Raw genomic sequence first — 21313 nt, 5'->3', positions numbered from 1 at the left:
TCCTTGCCCTGATGTGGGATCTGTGCCAAGGATGTCGTTGTGGCTTCTGCAGCCCTTTGAGACACTCGTGATTTAGGGCTATATAACTAAACATTGATGATTGATCATTGATTGATTGATACTCGTTTGGACATTAAGTCACGATCTCAGCCAGAGGGGGAGGATGTCTTCCCTCTCTGCTTCAATCTATAAGATATTACACAAAAAGGTCAAATAAAGTATTATTTTCAATAATCCTGGCATGTGCGTAGTAACACGTGCAGTCATTAATGCTGCTAAAACAGCTGGGTTTTTTAATGCAAAGTATGAATCGATGGCAAGTGTGCAGGTGTACCTAATGTTGTGACTCTATCTAATGTTTATTAAGTTTATTTTCGACTGCGTCTGGAAAAAAATTCAAAATATATACAGCGCACCGGAAAGTATTCACAGCCCTTCACTTCTTCCACCTTATTTTGTCAAGTCAAAGACTTATTCCAAAGGGGTATTCATTCATTTTTGTCCTCAAATTTCTACAGACAATACCCCATAATGACAACGTGAAAACATTTTTTAATTTTGCGAATTTACTAAAGATAAAAAACTAAAATATTACATGTACGTAAATATTCATAGTCTGCTCAATACTTTGTTGATGCACCTTTACAGCCTCAAGTCTTTTTGAACACGATGCCACAAGCTTGGCACACCTATCTTTGGGCAGTTTCGCCCATTCCTCTTTGCAGCACCTCTCAAGCTCCATCAGGTTGGATGATAAGTGTTGGTTTTCATCCAGGATGTCTCTGTACATTGCTGCATTTATATTTCCCTCTATCCTGACTAGTCTAACGGTTCCTGCTGCTGAAAAACATCCCCACACCATGATGCTGCCACCACCATGCTTCACTGTAGGGATGGTATTGACCTGGTGATGAGCAGTGCCTGGTTTCCTCCAAACATGATGCCCGGCATTCACGCCAAAGACTTCAATCTTTGTCTCATCAGACCAGAGAATTTTGTTTCCCATTGTTGGAGAGTCTTTCAGGTGCAATTTTTTAAAACTTTTTATTCGACCCCTTTTACCGTATTGCATTTGCATTATCTTGTTTAGCACACTTATTGTTTATGTTCTTTGTTTGTTTTTTTTGTTTTGCTTAGTTGTTTTTTGTTGTTGTTGTTGTTGTTGTTGTTTTTTTTGTTTGCTCCATGCTTTTTTAACCTGTAAAGCTCTTTGGTGCAATCTAAAAAGTTGTTGAAAATGTGCTATATAAATAAAGTTGACTTGACTTGACTTGACAATTTGGCCAACCTTTTACCAAGAAATGGCTTCTTTCTGACTTCCACAGAGGAATGCTGTAGCTCTGACAGAGTGACCATCAGGTTCTTGGTCACCTCCCTGACTAGACTAAGATTTATGCAGCAATGTACAGAGACATCCTGGACGTAAACCAACGCTTATCATCCAACCTAATGGAGCTTGATAGGTGCTGCAAAAAGGGATGGGGAAAAACTGCCCAAAGGTAACAAAATGTGGGAAAAAGTGAAGCGCTGTGAGTTATTTCCGGATGCACTGTATTTAAGAACATTTTCAAAAAATAAATGATGTTACTTTTCATTTCCAATCCGGGAATGGCTCCACAATTGAACATCTTGCAGACATTCGCAAAAAGTGGGTTATAAATGCAGAGGTGGGTAGTAACGCGCTACATTTACTCCGTTACATCTACTTGAGTAACTTTTGGGATGAATTGTACTTCTAAGAGTAGTTTTAATGCAACATACTTTTACTTGAGTATATTTATAGAGAAGAAACGCTACTTTTACTCCGCTCCATTTATCTACATTCAGCTCGCTACTCGCTACTGATTTTTATCGATCTGTTAATGCACGCTTTGTTTGTTTTGGTTTGTCAGACAGACCTTCAAAGTAGGATCTGTCGCACGCCTGCGTTTCACCAATCAAATGCAGTCACTGGTGACGTTTGAAAACGTTTCACCAATCAAACAGAGCCGGGCGGTCACGTGATTAACTGCACATAAAGTTTCAGCGGCAACAAGCTTAAGCTTACATGAACTCAACGTCAAATTTGAGGACGCACATGTATTACAAGTAACGTTAGTAAAAATTTTGGCTGTCACCTTAGGCTGATGTTAGCTTTCCTGCTATGAATCACTGTCAAATGTACATCGTGTGGGGACATTTATTAACGCACTGCAGCCTCTAGGACACACACACACACACACACACACACACACACACACACACACACACACACACACACACACACACACACACACACACACACACACACACACACACACACACACACACACACACACACACACACACACACACACACACACACACACACACACGCATGCATAGAAACACCAATCAGAAGTGCACAGTGTGTTCCCAGATGCAGCCCACACCTATCAGTTTATGGTTTGCGTAAAGGCTAACTTGTTATTTTCCTTTGTAATCTCTGCTTACTGAGCCTATGGTCCTATTAAGTTATTGTGGCTCAATTTGCCTTAATTTTTTTAAATGTTAATGTATTATTATTTAATATATATTATTGTTTTAGTTGCTTAAGAGATATTCCTGGCTCTGAATTTGCTCATTGTTATTTTTATGTTTTTGTGCATTACTTGTTGCCGTCATCATTAAACAAACAGGTTACTCATCAGTTACTCAGTACTTGAGTAGTTTTTTCACAACATACTTTTTACTTTTACTCAAGTAAATATTTGGGTCGCTACTCCTTACTTTTACTTGAGTAATAAATCTCTAAAGTAACAGTAGTCTTACTTGAGTACAATTTCTGGCTACTCTACCCACCTCTGTATGAATGTGACTTGGAGAGCAAAATTCACATTAAATCAATAAATCCCTTAAAGTTAAAGTACTTTAACATTTAGTCAGGATGAGTGGATTTATTGCAGCACTGCGTAATTTACTTTTCATCAGTTTCTTTAAGTTTAAGTACATTTGATTAGTATTTATTTTTGTAATCCGCCTGACCTAAGCCTTGATAATAATCTTTGTGATTAACACATGCGTTCATATCGTTTGGCAAGGTCTATTTTGTTAAACTGTGAGTAGGTTTAGATATAATTATTGAACACGATTAACGATTAACCCCCTCCTAGAGGGGGGTGGAGGGTGGGGGGTGGGGGGTGGGGTGGGGGTAGGGGGTTTAATCTGTCCAAGATTTCTCATAGTCATTCACATCGACGTGGGCTTTGTACCGAGGATGTCGTTGTGGCTTGTGCAGCCCTTTGAGACACTTGTGATTTAGGGCTATATAAATAAACATTGATTGATGATTGATTGAAAAATAAAGAGTAAGATTACTAATTCAGTGTTAATTTTTGAGTGGGTACCGTGCCCCTCTTTAGTGGAAAATTTGGGCCTCGAGATAAAAAAGGTTACGAACCCCTGATCTAAGCCACGAGGGAGTGTTTCAAATGTAGACTATAATCATAATAGGTCCCCTCTAATGAGAGAGTATTCATTTAACGATACATTTATTATTGTTGTTGTTTGCAGTGACTACTGTACCTTATTTAGCTACACGCAGTTCTACTCTACTGCAAAACTGTGTGCTAATAATAATTAAAAATGCCAAGAAACTTGTTACACTAGATCTCAAAAGGACCTGGACCTATGGGGTTGAATGTTAGTAGGATTATGGTCATAATGTGCTATTGTTGATTCATCTATCTATCTATCTATCCTAAGAAAGTAACGTCCATGAATCAATTCCAGGAAGGAGAAAGCAAACAGAAACTATAAAGAGCTTACTGTACGTCTCTACACAAAGTCCACACAATGGGAAATGATGGCAAGGCAATCATACCCGGTAGGACAATGGCTGACACACAGATGAAGGAGGTGTAAGTATCCGGGTGCACACGCCAGGCAGTCTTTGGGCGACACCCCTGTACAGGTGGCGCATACGCGGTCACACGGTAAACAGAACCCCAGCTGGGTTCCGTCTGCCTCCTGCCTCGTCGTGTACGTGCCAGCTGGACACTCGTTCACGCAAGTCCTGTCTGCAAATACACAAATTAATGCATACACACTTCTTTTTTTTGTGCTGTACTCAACGCTAGTTCTTTACAGTTCTCACATTTTCAATAGAATGTGAGATTCTTATACACCAGTAATTATGCTGCAGATGAATTAGGCCAGTTGATGACGTCATTGACAATAAATTGTTATGCAAAATATAGATCTTACAAGAGTATTACAAGATCCCAAAAATATGCCAATATTGGCATCAACCAGCAGAGGCAGTGTTCACTCAACTTATATATTGCTGTGTAAAGCAGTGTTTTTCAACCTGTGTGCCATGAGATACAGTCTGGTGTGCCGTGGGAGATGATCTCATTTCACCTATTTGGGTTAAAAATATTTTTTTGCAAACCAGTAAATCCATCCATCCATCCATCCATTTTCTACCGCTTGTCACGTTCTATAGTCTGAAAATGATGTGTTGTTGTTGAGTGTCGGTGCTGTCTAGAGCTCGGCAGAGTAACCGTGTAATACTCTTCCATATCAGTAGGTGGCAGCAGGTAGCTAATTGCTTTGTAGATGTCGGAAACATCTAGAGGCAGCGTGCAGGTAAAAAAGGTGTCTAATGCTTAAACCAAAAATAAACAAAAGGTGTGTGCCCCTAAGAAAAGGCATTGAAGCTTAGGGAAGGCTATGCAGAACGAAACTAAAACTGAACTGGCTACAAAGTAAACAAAAACAGAACGCTGGACAACAGCAAAGACTTACAGTGGAGCAAAGATGGCGTCCACAATGTACATCTGAACATGACATGACAATCAACAATGTCCCCACAAAGAAGGATAAAAACAACTGAAATATTCTTGATTGCTAAAACAAAGTAGATGCGGGAAATATCGCTCAAAGGAAGACATGAAACTGCTACAGGAAAATACCAAAAAAAGAGAAAAAGCCACCAAATTAGGAGCGCAAGACAAGAACTAAAACACTACACACAGGAAAACAGCAAAAAACTCCAAATAAGTAAGGGTGTGATGTGACAGGTGGTGACAGTACACCTACTTTGAGACAAGAGCTTTATTGATGCATGCTTGGTTATGGTTTAAAGTCCATCCATCCATCCATTTTCTACCGCTTGTCCCTTTCGGAAGTCATATCCAACAATTGCGACAACGATTTTTTACTGTCAACTGAGTTTGGTTTTTTAATGATTTCTGCTGGTGGTGTGCCTCCGCATTTTTTCAACGCAAAAACTGTGCCTTGGCTCAAAAAAGGTTGAAAAACACTGATTTAAAGAAGTGAAACAGGCTGTCAACTATGGGATGCGTGACTCATCACCAACCTCCACTAACAATATCTAATTACTTTATTTAATATATATATATATATATATATATATATATATATATATATATATATATATATATATATATATATATATATATATATATATATATATATATATATATATATATATATATATATATATATATATATATATATATATATAATCATTTACTTATACTTTATTAATGTGTTGTGAAAGAATAAAACAATATTTTTGTCAACATGCTTCATAAAAAAAACAATATACTGAAAACATGAATCTCATAATGCCTGGTGTACTCAAGCTAGTAGGAAAAATAGCATTTAAATGCGTTAATGATTTGTAATATCTTGAAATATGGGATCTATTATATGCATTTTTTTAAACTAATAAATAACCTTGAAATATAATTTGTATTATTTGTGGTGAATAATGGCTAGTGTGGTTTTCAAGTTTATGAGTTACAATGCAAGTGTGACTGTTGTTACTGTATTTATGATTCATGGCTGTGATGGTGATGGAAATTATAAGTAATAATAATAATAATAATACATATTGTTTCTGTCATTGTAATTGATTTTGTTTGTTTTTGTTTGATGTTTTTAATCACTATTATCGATTGGATTTAGATTTAGATTTATTGGTCCCCGTTGGGGAATTAATTTTCACTGCCGTACATTTAACCAATAGACATTACACATCACGAACAAAAATAACAAAAATGTTGATGTGTGGGGGGATTTGGTGGTAGCGGGGGTGTATAATGTAGACCGGAAGAGTTAGGGCTGCATGGGATTCTGGGTAATGGTTGTGTTGTGTTTATGTTGTGTTACGGTGGGATGTTCTCCAGAAATGTGTTTTTCATTCTTTTTTGGTGTGGGTTCACAGTGTGGCGCATATTTGTAACGTAACAATGTTAAAGTTGTTTGATACGGCTACCGTCAGTGTAAGCTGTGTGGCTGATGACTAAGTATGCTTTGCTGTCTCCTGTGTGTGCAAGTAATAACAACATGCAACATGTGGCTGGACTGGCACGCTGTATGTAAATGCTATAGAGAACAATTACTGCAGTGCAATTAGGGCATGCCCTTTATTTAGTAATTAGAGTGTAAATAGGATTACTTTTAACCTGGGAGTATTCTATGAGGGACACTGAGATCCATAAATCTCCTGGGAAAATCGGGGGGGTCGGCATGTATGTAGCTGAGCCGCATCAGAGTGGTCAAGGAGCCGCATGCGGCTCCGGAGCCGCGGGTTGCCGACCCCTGGTGTAGTGGGTGAGTCATATCCTGGACTATCGTGTTTGCCAGTCTTATGATGGACCTGTGGTTTAGATCTGAAATGTTGGGTGTGGGTAGGCCGATGATTTTAGCTGCTATGTTTGTAATGCGTGTGAGTTTGGTCCGGTTGGTTACAGAAAGCATAGTGAAAAAACATGTGGAACAGCACATAAGGATGGGTTGAACATTGCTTTGGTAAAGTAACAACAGGAGGTGAGGTGCAACGTGTAGTCCTTTAAGTTTACGGATGGCTGACAGTCTTTGTTGACTTCTTTTTAGAATGTCTGTGGTGTGTTGATCAAAGGTGAGTTTATTGTCCAAGGTTACGCCCAGGTATTTAAAAGTGTCAATTGTTTTAACTGGTTGTTTGTTTATGATGATGGGGTGCTGAGGTGAGGGGGGGTTGAACCATATTTCTTCGGTTTTATTGACATTGATTTCCAGATAACTGGCTGTGCATGACTTTATGACATGTTTGACTGTGTTATGATAGTCCAGGATGGATTGACTGTTGGAGAGGAGTGCAAGAATGCTATCAACGCTATTGTTGTTATTGCTATTGTTAATTCAAAACTAAGTATTGTATTTGTAGTCTTCTCAAATGCGCTGTAAATGTATATCTTAAGTATTGTAAAGCTGGGTTTGAGTTGGGTTGTTCTATTTTCCTTTATTATATTGATTCACATTTTCTGATTTTTGTGAATAAAAAAATAGATAATACACACTGTATATATACACACGTATGTTAACTCACATACATACACACATATACATTTATACATACACACATATATATATTGATATACACACATATACACACGCATATATTCACACAAATATATGTATGCATACATATTCACACATATATACATTATATTTATTTGCATATGTGTATGTGTATTTATATATATGTCTATATGTTCATATATATATAGTTATATGTAATGTATATGTTATACATATACATATGTGTGTATATGTCTGTGTGTGTGTGTATTAAATATATATATACTGTATATATATATATATATATATATATATATATATATATATATATATATATATATATATATATATATATATATATATATATATATATATATATATATATATATACACTACCGTTCAAAAGTTTGGGGCCACCCAAACAATTTTGTGGAATAGCCTTCATTTCTAAGAACAAGAATAGACTGTCGAGTTTCAGATGAAAGTTCTCTTTTTCTGGCCATTTTGAGCGTTTAATTGACCTCACAAATGTGATGCTCCAGAAACTCAATCTGCTCAAAGGAAGGTCAGTTTTGTAGCTTCTGTAACGAGCTAAACTGTTTTCAGATGTGTGAACATGATTGCACAAGGGTTTTCTAATAATCAATTAGCCTTCTGGGCCAATGAGCAAACACATTGTACCATTAGAACACTGGAGTGATAGTTGCTGGAAATGGGCCTGTATACACCTATGTAGATATTGCACCAAAAAGCAGACATTTGCAGCTAGAATAGTCATTTACAACATTAGCAATGTATAGAGTGTATTTCTGTAAATTTAAGACTAGTTTAAAGTTATCTTCATTGAAAAGTACAGTGCTTTTCCTTCAAAAATAAGGACATTTCAATGTGACCCCAAACTTTTGAACGGTAGTGTATATATATATATATATATATATATATATATATATATATATATATATATATATATATATATATATATATATATATATATATATATATATATGTGTGTATATGTGTATTATATATATATATATATATATATATATATATATATATATATATATATATATATATATATATATATATATATATATATATATATATATATATATATATATATATACAATACACACACACACAGACATATACACATATATGTATATCTAATTCCTTTTAAATCCCAAAAAGAAGAACATAAGTAGGAACTCACTGTGAAGGTATGTTATATATGTACTGTATATCTAATTCCTTTTAAATCCCAAAAAGAAGAACACAAGTAGGAACTCACTGTGAAGGTATGTTGGGACCGCACAAGTGAGACACTCATGGCTGCCAGGCCCTTCGCAGGAGTAGCAGTGGCGATGGCAGCCTATGCATGTGAACTGGTCGTCGTGCAGGAAGGTCTTTGGGGGGCAGTCGCTATCACCGGTCACCCCACATAGGAGTGTGTTCGGGTCCAGCACCAGGCCCCGTTCACACTGGGTGCACTGGTTCGGGTCTGGTCCGGAGCAGCTTGTGCAAGTCTGATGGCACTCTGCACATAATCCGTCATCGTCATTCAGCAGCATATGCATTTCTTTAAACAACTAGTATAAAAGCTGCATCACTAAATCCATTTATTAGATTGTCAAAGGTTCTATTATAATGTGACTGTGTGTATTAACTTCTGCCATCACAACGTTTTTAATAACAGTACAGGCAGGGGCGGATTAAGAAATTTTGGCCCCCTGGGCCTGACATGGTCTTGGCCCCTCAACCCCCCGCGCGTGTGGGCGCACACACACGCACGCACTATGCAAGAAATACTGTATACTGTGAACAGACATGCACACTGTACTGTACAGAAGAGTGCACATACTGCACACACACTATTAGGTATACCACACAGACACTGACAAGCACAGGTTTCACACAGACACAGGGGGAGGGGATAAATGGCCTAAAAATAAACATTTTTGAAAATGATTACGCCCACTTCAGTGATGGTGCATTGGGTCATTTGAGAGATATTATGTATTGGAAGTTGGTAGCTATCATGAAATAAACCCCCCAACCCACCCAAAAAACTAAATCGGACATGATTTTTGCCCCCTTTTCCTCCCTTCTATCATTAAAAATAAAATAATATCTTAGGAAAACACATTGGCATAACGGCAGCTGTGCAGCAAATTGAGGCTCAAAGTCTGTATCTATTTGTGGTTAAGCTTGAGGAGAAGGAGAAAGGTAAAATGATAACATGCATCGGAGAGCACCACAAAGAAAGGTGTAGGCCAGTTCATGGTACAAGGGCTGCATGCAGGTCAAGATAGCCCATTTCCAAGAATGCTATAGTGGCTGGACAGGCACTGGACATGTCCTGAACTCAGTGTCAGACGTGGCTGCCGAATACTTGGATGAAGTGAAGCAGCTGACAGATCTCATGCTGCCCCATCTGAAGACTGTCCTGGCCAGGCAGAGGATGGATGAGGAGACCTTCCCAATGGACCCTGTCAGTGAACAGGCTAGTAACATTGATGGCACCCCTGTGCACAACATTGGGATGGAGAGACAATGTGGCAAGGTGGACTACAAACTGAAGAAGTTGGGCACACTGAACGCAGTCAATAGGTCAATAATTTTACAGAAGAGCCAGGAGCTTCAGAGGTTTCAAGGCAGCAGCACAAGCAAAAAGGGAGGTTGAACTCAACTGGAGTAAATTCATGAAGGCAAAATTCGAGAGTAGGGCAGATGAGAAACAAGAGATGGCTCAAAGAAAGGAGAGTAAGAGACTAGACATGCTGGACACACTGAAATCTTTTGATGGCCCCTTCACGATAGTGGGGAAGTTGAAAAGTTCCTTGTGGATGAAAGTCTGCACAAGAATGCAAAGCTGCAGAGAATGAAGCTTGAGGTTCAGTTTGCCAGAGAAAGCACCAAGCTTCTGCCTAAAGTCAATCCTATCTTCACAATCCAGGTGACACTTCCCAGAAATGGCAAAAGTGCAATTCTCCAAGTCATAATGGATACTTAGAATTTTATGGTGGTGGTAAGTATTCATGAAAACAGGTAGCCTAACATTAGTGAATGGGTGAATTCTGGAAATAACCTAAAAATCTTACACAGTGCACCTTTAAGCAAGGGGTTTCTTTCGTGCTTTCAATTTTGCAAAATCATCCACCACATCATTGAAGTCCAACTCTCTTGTCAGCTCACTCTCAATTGCCATTAGAGATAACGCATTTAATCTTTTCTGAGTCATTCTTGTGCGCAGCTCATTTTTTACTCTTGACAAAAGAGAGAATGAGCGTTCTCCCTCACAGTTACTGACCGGTAGAGTGAGAAAAATCTGTAGCGCAATGTATGTATTAGGAAACGTAGGCTGTAGTCCAAAATGTATTATTGTTTTGAGCAGTCCTGAAGGGGTCCTCTCCTCATCAGTGTTGTTGAGCTGTATAAAAGATTTGAACTGTATAAGCTCCTGTCCAAGACTTTCATTGAGGTCAGATGGGTATGATTCAGTGAGAATCTTGGCCTTGTGAAGGACTGAAGCATTGGACTCTGTATCCAAAGAGAAAAGGACACTGAACAAATTGTTCAGATGTTTGTAGGCCTCCAGACGGTGATTAAGGCTTGAACTCAGTTGATCAATAGAGGCAATAAATGTCTCTATTTGAAACAGTTGCCTTCCCTCAAGCACAACATCTGGGGATGCTGATTCATCAGCAAACTTTTTACGTTTCCTCGTCCGTTCAGCCCTGTAAGATGGGGTGCCACCCAACATGTTTAAGGCTTTCTGCTCAAAATGATCAAATAGATCTCTTTGGGAGAGAACAAAGGTGCGCAGAGATTCCAGCAATCTAACTGCTGTACCAAGGTCCATGTCTGCTTTTTGAAGTTGCAGACTTGTGGCCTGAAATCTGGACAGAACAGTGTCCCAAAAGCCTGCCATGAAGGCCATCTCAAGTGAATCCAGCTTCCGCACTAGACTGTCAGCTTCAGTTCGTGTGTCTCGTTTCTCTGTGTCATCAGTGGAAATAACCTGTAGTGCTGCTTTTATTTTACTGTAGTTCTGCCACAGTGCTTTGGTAGATTCTGCACGGCAACTCCAACGCGTGTTGGATAAAGCTTTAAGTGTGAGATCTATGTTGGAATTGCCAAATACCCTGTCCCATCGGTGTGTGGATGCAGTTGTGAAGTTGTAAATAGACTGAATCAAGTCAAAATACTTAGAGACTTCATTTCCACATCTGTCAATGCTGTTGACTCCCACCAAATTCAAAGAGTGAGCTGCACATGGAATATAGTGTATTAATGGGTTGCTTTTCTTTAAGTGAGCCTGCAACCCATTATACCTCCCTGACATGTTGCTGGCATTATCATAAGCCTGCCCCCTGCAATTTGACAGCTCTAACCCTAGATTTTCCAACACAGACATGACACAGTTAGCCAAACTTTCACCTGTATGGCTAGTAATGGGCTCAAAACCCACAAAGCGTTCAACAACACTGCCCTCTTTGCTAACAAAACGGAATATGAATGTCAATTGGTCCACATGAGATAAATCTGGGGTTGAATCCACAATGATAGAGTAGTATTTGCTTGCTTGCAGTTCATCTGCTATAGCCTGTTTGGTTTTTGCACCCATCAATTCAATGAATTCCTCACAAATGGTGGAGGACAGATATGAGGTATTACCTCGACCCATCTGCCCAAACTTTCTGATGTGATCCTTTAGAAAGGGATCAAATTCAGCCAGGACCTCCAGAATACCAAGGTAGTTCCCATTGAGAGGAGACCCTAACGATTCATTTTTACCCCTAAATGCAAGGCCCCTTTCTGCAAGGAATTTAATGACTGCAACAACTCTTTGTAACACCTGCCTCCAATAGCTGCTCTCTGCCTGAAACTGTTTGAACAGGTCTGCATCAACTGTGGCACCTTTGGCGCGGTTCAAGACTGCTTGCATGCAGGTTATGTGCTCAGCACTTCGCTCATGTTCACCAAATCTTTCTGAGTGTTTCCAATCACAATAGCCTGTCACAAAAGAATGCGTTTTTGGGGAAAACAGTTTGCATGCAAAGCAGTAAACATTACCAGTAGAGGGAGAGTACATCAGCCACTCTCTTTGTACTCGTTGTCCATTGGGCAAGTGTGAAGTAAAATGTTCATTGTTTAGGCATCGGGTTTTGCCTCCTAGCCCACTGTTCCTCACAGAAGCTGGATAATGGCTGTGACGGTTGTGAAATGATTTTGCACCTCTTTGAATAAGAACTTCCTTCATTGACTCAGTGAGGGTCTCAGCCCATTTAGCGGGATCACTAGGTAGAGTTGTCACTGTAGATGGTGTTGAAGAAAGATTCAGCTCATTTTCTATGCTGTCCAGAGGTGCAGTGACCTCACATTCATCCGAGCAACTGGCTACTGCTGAATTGGTTGAATCATAAGCATCAGAAGCATTTGGTTCAGTGTCTACACTTGTAGTGGTCTCAGGATCTTGGGAGCTACATGCTAGCTCAGGTGCATTGCTAACCTTAGCTGAATTTGCAGTAGCATTTATAGAATTGCTTTCAGCAGATGTCTTTGTACTGAAGAAGCTGGAGATATTTGGAACACTCTCAAGTAAAACTGATTCCTTTTTTTTCTTTTCTTGCTGAATTTTTTTTCTAGCTCCTCCACTTAAACGTTTATGATCCATATTTCCCTTCTTTCTTTGCACATTGGCTCTTTGCCTATCACAACAGATAAACCAACTATGTGTGTGTGTGTGTGTGTGTGTGTGTGTGTGTGTGTGTGTGTGTGTGTGAGTTTGTTTGTGTGTTTATGATCGGTGCTGCTTCCTTCAAGTGTGTGAGGTGATTTAGAAAACTAGCAACCCAGCATCAACACTCCAAAGCAGAGAATAACAGCTTACTAGCATAGACAATTGAGAGCAGAGAATCAACTGATTCGTCTGATAGACAGCAGGAGAGCAGAGTGGTCAGTGATGATCGAATCAAGAAAATGTCTAAATGGCAAGGGAACAGACTGATTTGTACTGAGGAGAAAGAGAGAGAGAGCCAATTACAGTGAAATATATTCCAAAAGAGCCAAGTGACTAGCTGAAGGCAGGGACAAATGCCTTGGAGTGACCAACAAGAGTGCAAAGTACCAAATGGCAAAATGTGGAAAGACCAACAGGCAGATCTGCTTTTACCTCTTATCTTCACAACCAAAAAGTTGCTAAATGATGTTTTCAGTCGCTAGCCAGGTATGGCCAAAAGACGCGAAATCTAGCGGCAAAGTCGGTCAATCACACTGACAGTGAAACAAATATTTTGAAAAGATAATAATTGTACACCTTTGTGCACTTTAGTCTTCTATCTAAATATTTTCACAAAGGACACCAAGGCAGCTTGCTAGCTATGATGGGAGCAACAATGTCTGATAGACAGCAGGAGAGCAGAGTGGTCAGTGATGATCCAATCAAGAAAATGTCTAAATGGCAAGGGAACAGACTGATTTGTACTGAGGAGAAAGAGAGAGCCAAGTACAGTTAAATATATTCCAGAGCCAAGTGACTAACTGAAGGCAAAGACAACAGCCAGATACCTTAGCAGAGACCAACAAGAATTCAAAGTACCTAATAGCAAGATGGCGAGACCAACACAATAAATTGTATTAGGATTTAATTTATTAACGTTAATCTTAACAGCCAAAAAGTTGCTGAATAATGTTTGTAGTCGCTAGCCAGGTATGCCCAAAACAAGAGTCGCTAAACCTAGCAGCAAAGTTGCTTAATTGCAACACACTCTAGGATTCAGGGGAATTAAGGATAATAAAGATATTAATTGTACAACTTTTTGTACTTTTTTTCTAGTTTTTTGAGTCGCCAGCCATGTATGGCCAAAAGTCGCTAATTGAATGCCAACGTTGCTTAATCGCCAACACACTGGGACTCACTGAAGGACTGACTGAATAAAAAAGATAATTAAGATAATTGTGTACTTTTCTCTTCTGATATTTTCTCTAAGGACCCCAAGCTATCTGCAAGCAGCAATAATGTCTGACAGACAGGAGAGCAGAGTGGTCAGTGATGAATGGCAAGGGAACAGGCTGATTTGTACTGAGGAGAAAGAGAGAGAGAGAGACAATTACAGTGAAATATATTCCAAAAGAGCCAAGTGACTAGCTGAAGGCAGGGACAAATGCCTTGGAGTGACCAAGAAGAGTGCAAAGTACCAAATGGCAAAATGTGGGAAGACCAACAGGAAGATCTGCTTTTACCACTTATCTTCACAACCAAAAAGTCGCTAAATGATGTTTTTAGTCGCTAGCCAGGTATGGCCAAAAGACGCGAAATCTAGCGGCAAAGTCGGTCAATCACACAGTGAAACAAATAATTTTAAAAAGATAGTAATCGTACAATGTCTTGTACTTTTGTCTTCTTTCTTAATATTTCTCAAAGGACACCAAAATGTCGCTATCTGCAGGCAGCTTGCTAGCTATGATGGCAGCAACAATGTACCTTAGAGTGACTGACCAACAAGAGCTCAAAGTACCTAATGGCAAAATGTGGAGAGACAGACACAATAAATTGCATTAAGATGAAGAGAACTGTTGCTATTATTAATCTTAACATCAACCAGAAAGTCGCTAAATGTCACCAGCCAGGTATGGCCAAAAGTCGCTTAATTGGCCACACACAGTAACAGAGAAACTAACAAAAAAAAGATCATAAAGATAATAGTTGTACAACTGTGTGTACTTTTGTCTTCTTTCTAAATATTTTCCCAAAGGACACCAAAATGTTGCTATCTGCAGGCGGGAGCGTGCCTATGTTCCCCGGGTCCTATGTTCCCCGGGTCCTATGTTCCCCGGTTGTTCCTGGGTCTTTGTATGCGACCGGGGAACTTAGGACCCTTTTTCTAAAAAAGGGTCCTATGTTCCCTGCATTGTATCTGGCGAAATTGCGAAATTGTGCCCTGACCAAAACCATCCCTAAACCTAACCTGTCACAGGGCGTTGTGGAGCACTTTTTTTTGGCGAAATTGTGCCCTGACCAAAACTATCCCTAAACCTAACCTGTCACAGGGCGTTGTGGAGCACTTTTTTGGCGAAATTGTGCCCTGACCAAAACCATCCCTAAACCTAACCTGTCACAGGGCGTGCGGCAGCAGATAGAGCAACTCAAACGCGAACTTCCTTCCTTCGACAACTTAAACGCGTCTCTGTCATGCGTGTCTGCGTGCGTCTTACTTAGTCGCGCATTGGAAGCAGCGGGGAACATAGAACCCTTTTCTGGAAAAAGTGTTGTACGTTCCCCGCAGCGGGGAACATAGAACCCTTTTTTTTAAAAAGGGTCCTTAGTTCCCCGGTAGAGGGGAACATAGGACCCGGGTAACATAGGGACGGGGAACATAGGGATGACCCGCTGCAGGCAGCTTGCTAGCTATGATGGCAGCAACGATGTCTGCCAGACAGGAGAGAGTGGTCAGTGACGATCGAATCGAGAAAATGACAAAATGGGTCAAAGACCAAAAAGTTATTAACTGACAGCAGTGACAAATGTCAGACTGTAAACTTTCTCGAAAGAAAAGGACAAAATGGGAAGATGCTGATAATAACAGCAAAATGGAAAATATAAGAATTTCCAAGTAATGCTCAACTCAAGTGTGTGTGTGTGTGTGTGTGCGCGCGTTAAACTTCTTGTTGAATGATTTCAAATTATCTCTGAGTCTGAACTGAGGGAAAGGAAACCAAATTTTGAGCAGTCTCTCACGAGTTCAAAATACCAAATGAGGAGATTCTAAAAGAACAGACCGGTTTATGAAAGACTTGATGGGGGAGGGGCACAGCTAAGAATACTTGAGTGAGATTCTGTGATCCAAATTCGAGATAGAGCTTTTTGATAATGATAATTTGTCAGAGTAAGGTTGTGTAATCAAAATTTGAGAATGAGCTTTGTCAATCAATCAAGAATATTTGCATTAAGTTCTGTGATCAAAATTCAGAAACAACCTTTAATAATTGATAAAGAATATGTGAGTGAGGTTGTGTGATCCATCCAATTTGAGAATTAGCTTTGATAATAATGATTGAGAGCCTCTGGCCCTCTGTGGATCATGGCCGCGGGGCCAATTTTGCCTGGCCCCTTGGGGCCTCTGTGGGTCGTGGCCGCGGGGCCAAGTTGGCCTGGCCCCTTGGGGCCTCTGACCCTCTATGGATCGGGGCCAAGTTGGCCTGACCCCTCGGGGCCTCTGGCCCTCTATGGATCATGGCCGCGGGGCCAAGTTGGCCTGACCCCTTAGGACCTCAGGCCCTCTGTGGGTCGCGGCCGCGGGGCCAAGTTGACCTGGCCCCTTGGGGCCTCTTACCCTCTATGGATCGTGGCCGCGGGGCCAAGTTGACCTGGCCCCTTGGGGCCTCTGGCCTTCTGTGGCTTGCGGCCGCGGGGCCAAGTTGGCCTGGCCCTTTGGGGCCTCTGGCCTTCTGTGGGTCGTGGCCGCGGGGCCAAGTTGGCCTGGCCCCTTGGGGCCTCTGACCGTCTATGGATCGTGGCCGCGGGGCCAAGTTGACCTGGCCCCCTGGGGCCTCTGACCCTCTATGGATCGGGGCCAAGTTGGCCTGGCCCCTTGGGGCCTCTGACCGTCTATGGATCATGGCCGCGGGGCCATGTTGGCCTGGCCCCTTGGGGCCTCTGGCCCTCTGTGGGTCGCGGCCGCGGGGCCAAGTTGACCTGGCCCCTTGGGGCCTCTTACCCTCTATGGATCATGGCCGCGGGGCCAAGTTGGCCTGGCCCCTTGGGGCTTAAGATTATTATTTTTGCAAAAGTAGTTTTGCTTGGGTCGCGGCCGCGGGGCCAAGTTGGCCTGGCCCCTTGGGGCCTCTGGCCCCCTGGGCCTGGGCCCGGTAGGCCCGGTCATTAATCCACCTATGAGTACAGGAAATTGTTGAAGTACCATTTTAACACTGATAGTAGTCATACCACTGTAAATATAAGTAAATATACCTTAACTTTAGAATGTTTTAAGCTCATTTTTATGCTTTAAGTTGCAAGCAAAAATTTGAGTTAAAAGCATCGCCGCCATTAGTTAGCGTAGCAAATGTCACAGGGAACCCCGTAAGATTTGACCAAAACATCCGGTCTAACTCGCTGGCATTAGTTTATAGCATACTTGCCAACCTTAAGACCTTCGAATTCGGGAGATTGGGGGGGTTGAGGTGTGGTGGGGCGGGGTTGAGGGGTGGGGGAGAGCGACGTTTTGGTGGTAGCGGGGGTGTATATTGTAGCCCGGGATAGTTAGGGATGCAAGGGATTCTGGGTGCAAGGGATTCTGGGTATTTGTTCTGTTGTGTTTATGTTGTGTTACGGCGCGGATGTTCTCCCGAAATGTGTTTGTCATTCTTGTTTGGTGTGTGTTCACAGTGTGGCGCATATTTGTAACAGTGTTAAAGTTGCTTATACGGACACCCTCAGTGTGACCTGTATGGCTGTTGACCAAGTATGTCTTGCAGTCACTTACGTGTATCTGCAGAAGCCGTACACAACATGTGACTGGGCCGGCACACTGTTTGTATGGTGAAAAAGCGGACGCGTCGACTGGTTGTAGAGGACGCTAAAGGCAGTGCCATCACGGCACACCCTTAATATTGTTGACCGGGTGAAAATCGGGAGAATGGTAGCCCCGGGAGATTTTCGGGAGGGGCACTGAAATTCGGGAGTCTCCCGGAAAAATCGGGAGGGTTGGCAAGTATGGTTTATAGTTAGATTTCACAAGTTATAACTGTCGTTTCATTTAATCGAGGATACGACACAGGAAGTAAGGCAGGTTACATAGCGATGAAAAGGATTTTATTTTTCCAACTATGCTATGGAAGAAAGTGAGTGTCTCACTGCTGAGAAGTGAATAATAATATTTGTATTCAAGAAATAAATCATCATAAACATGACAGTGTGTCGCCAACTGGCAAAGCAATTCAAGCCTTGTCTCCATCATACTAATGCGGAATGAGTCAATAACGCCAGTCAAGGCCAGCACATTCCGTTCTGAATAATCACGTATTGTACCTACTGAGCTGCTCGCATAATGTGTGACCCCTCCCTTTAGAAGCAGCCTCAGCATGTAACTAGGGAACTCCTCCACCGAATAAATAGAGGAACACATGGACTGTTCCTCAGAGCGTAGGGTGAGACTGTAACTGAGTGTGCAGCTCCATGCGTTCTCCTCATTAGCTAAATTGAACTCTGTCTCTGCCTGATTCCTTGCTTCTTGTTCTGTTTAATAGATAGTTCGGTGCTTAAACCTGACACACGCATTTGTTGACAAAGTGGTGACCCTCGCCCCATCCTTGTTTGAGCATTTCATGGAAGCTGCTTTTATACCCAATCATGGCACCCACCTGTTCCCAATTAGCCCGTTCACCTGTGGAATGTTCCAAATAAGTGGTCGATAAGCATTCCTCAACTTTATCAGTTTTTTCTGCCACTTGTGCAAGCTTTTTTGAAACATGTTGCACGCATCAAATTCCAAATGACCTAATATTTGCAAAAAATAACACATTTTACTAGTTTGAACGTTAAGTATGTTGTCTTTGCAGTCTTTTCAATAGAACATAGGTTGAAAAGGATTTGCAAATCATTGTATTCTGTTTTTATTTACCATTTACACAACGTGCCAACTTCAATGGTTTTGGGTTTTGTAGATAATGGGTTTCTCATTGTAAAGCGCTTTGAGTCACTAGAGAAAAAGTGCTATAGAAAATATAATTCACTTCACATTAATATAATTAATAAGTGCATGTCTGGAAAAAAAAAGGTAATCCAGTCTGGATGTGTTTGACTTTTGAGGTATATTTTCCAGAAAACAACCTAATTGTACTTTGGAGAGTCCAGAAAAGGCCGTACACGACCTAACTAACGTGTGTGTTGACAATATTAGCATGGTTGCTAACAACACCATGTTTTAACTAGCACAACAAGGCTCACCTTGACACTCTGCAGCTGCATCCTCATAGTAGGTGCCAGTCTGGCACACCTTTGAACATGTGCCCTTATAGAGTTTGGGACTGAATGTGGAGCAGCTGTCACAGTCGTCTACCAAAGGTCCAGAACAGCTGCCACAGGTGGGGTGGCATAGACCGCAGCGGCCCACATCCAGGTCCTCATAGTAGCCCATTGGACAATTAGCCTTACATGCGCCATTTAGCATCAGGTATAAGAAGCTACATTCTAAAGGGTTGTGAGAGAGAAGTGGTGAACTTTCCGTTGGGATGACCTTAAGGGGAATGTTCTTCCTTCTCACTTACTGTAACAGGTCCTGTCATCGGCGCAGACGTCGCAATGTGGGGGGCAGCGTCTGCAGGTGGCGTCGTCTGCAGGGTACGTGCCCAGTGAACAGTTGAGCGTGCACACGCCGCCCTCCAAGTAGTGGCCGTCAGTGCAGGACAGACACTTTGTGCTGACAGCGTCGCACGTGAGGCAGGGAGTCTCGCAGGCGTCACATGACCCCTCTGTTGTCTCAAAGTAACCCCTGGAAGAACACCAGATCACTCAGTTATTGCTTTTAATACAGCAATATTGTATTAGGAATCTGCGTTCAAAGAACTCCGGCTTATTAGTGATTCCCAGAGCCCAAAAAAAGTCTGCGGGCTATAGAGTGTTTTTTATTGGGGCTCCAGTACTCTGGAATGCCCTCCTGGTAACAGTTAGAGATGCTACCTAGAAGCATTTGTCTCCGCTCGGGATGGTCTTCTACTGGCCCCACTATGGACTGGACTCTCATTATTATGTTAGATCCACTATGGACTGGACTCTCACACTATTATGTTAGATCCACTATGGACTGGACTCTGACACTATTATGTTAGATCCACTATGGACTGGACTCTCACTATTATGTTAGATCCAATATGGACTGGACTCTCACTATTATGTTAGATCCACTATGGACTGGACTCTCACAATATTATGTTAGACCCACTATTGACTGGACTCTCACTATTATGTTAGATCCGCTATGGACTGGACTCTCACACTATTATGTTAGATCCACTATTGACTGGACTCTCACACTATTATGTTAGATGCACTATGGACTGGACTCTCACTATTATGTTAGATCCACTATGGACTGGACTCTCACACTATTATGTTAGATCCACTATGGACTGGACTCTCACACTATTATGTTAGATCCACTATGGACTGGACTCTCACACTATTATGTTAGATCCGCTATGGACTGGACTCTCACACTATTATGTTAGATCCACTATGGACTGGACTCTCACTATTATGTTAGATCCAATATGGACTGGACTCTCACTATTATGTTAGATCCACTATGGACTGGACTCTCACAATATTATGTTAGATCCACTATGGACTGGACTCTCACAATATAATGTTAGACCCACTATGGACTGGACTCTCACACTATTATGTTAGATCCACTATGGACTGGACTCTCACACTATTATGTTAGATCCACTATGGACTGGACTCTCACTATTATGTTAGATCCACTATGGACTGGACTCTCACACTATTATGTTAGATCCACTATGGACTGGACTCTCACTATTATGTTAGATCCACTATGGACTGGACTCTCACAATATTATGCTAGATCCACTCGATGTCCATTGCACCGGTCGCCCGGGGGGGGGGTCCCACATCTACGGTCCCCTCCAAGGTTTCTCATTGTCCAATTGGGTTGAGTTTTCCCTTGCCCTGATGTGGGATCTGAGCCGAGGATGTCGTTGTGGCTTGTGCAGCCCTTTGAGACACTCGTGATTTAGGGCTGTATAAATAAACATTGATTGATTGATTGAAACATTGAATGTGTCTTCTTTTATATTCTTCTTCCACTTGTCTCCATCAGGTGGGCTATTACCATATTGACCCGTAAAAGTTCATATGGGAATATTCTCTGACGGTTTAGGATTTACTCTGAACAACAGGTTAGTGTTTAGGTTTGTTATCTAGCGATCTTGTATCTTAATCTGCACACTTTGGTTC

At 41.3% G+C, this 21313-nt stretch overlaps 1 protein-coding gene across 1 annotated transcript in view; it reads right to left on the bottom strand.

Moving 5' to 3' along the window:
* The window catches only part of LOC133658836 (proprotein convertase subtilisin/kexin type 5), a 68010-nt gene that overhangs the window by 8811 nt on the left and 37886 nt on the right, over window positions 1-21313 (bottom strand). The window contains exons 9-12 of the mRNA XM_062061282.1: window positions 19600-19823; window positions 19280-19522; window positions 8624-8869; window positions 3842-4037 (exon numbers count right to left, since the gene is read on the bottom strand). Coding sequence (XP_061917266.1) covers window positions 3842-4037; window positions 8624-8869; window positions 19280-19522; window positions 19600-19823 — 909 coding nt within the window. The remainder of the gene's footprint in view (window positions 1-3841; window positions 4038-8623; window positions 8870-19279; window positions 19523-19599; window positions 19824-21313) is intronic.

This window comes from Entelurus aequoreus, linkage group LG10, assembly GCF_033978785.1.
Source record: "Entelurus aequoreus isolate RoL-2023_Sb linkage group LG10, RoL_Eaeq_v1.1, whole genome shotgun sequence".
Taxonomy (NCBI): domain Eukaryota; kingdom Metazoa; phylum Chordata; class Actinopteri; order Syngnathiformes; family Syngnathidae; genus Entelurus; species Entelurus aequoreus.
This window is presented reverse-complemented; position numbering and strand designations above follow the sequence as displayed.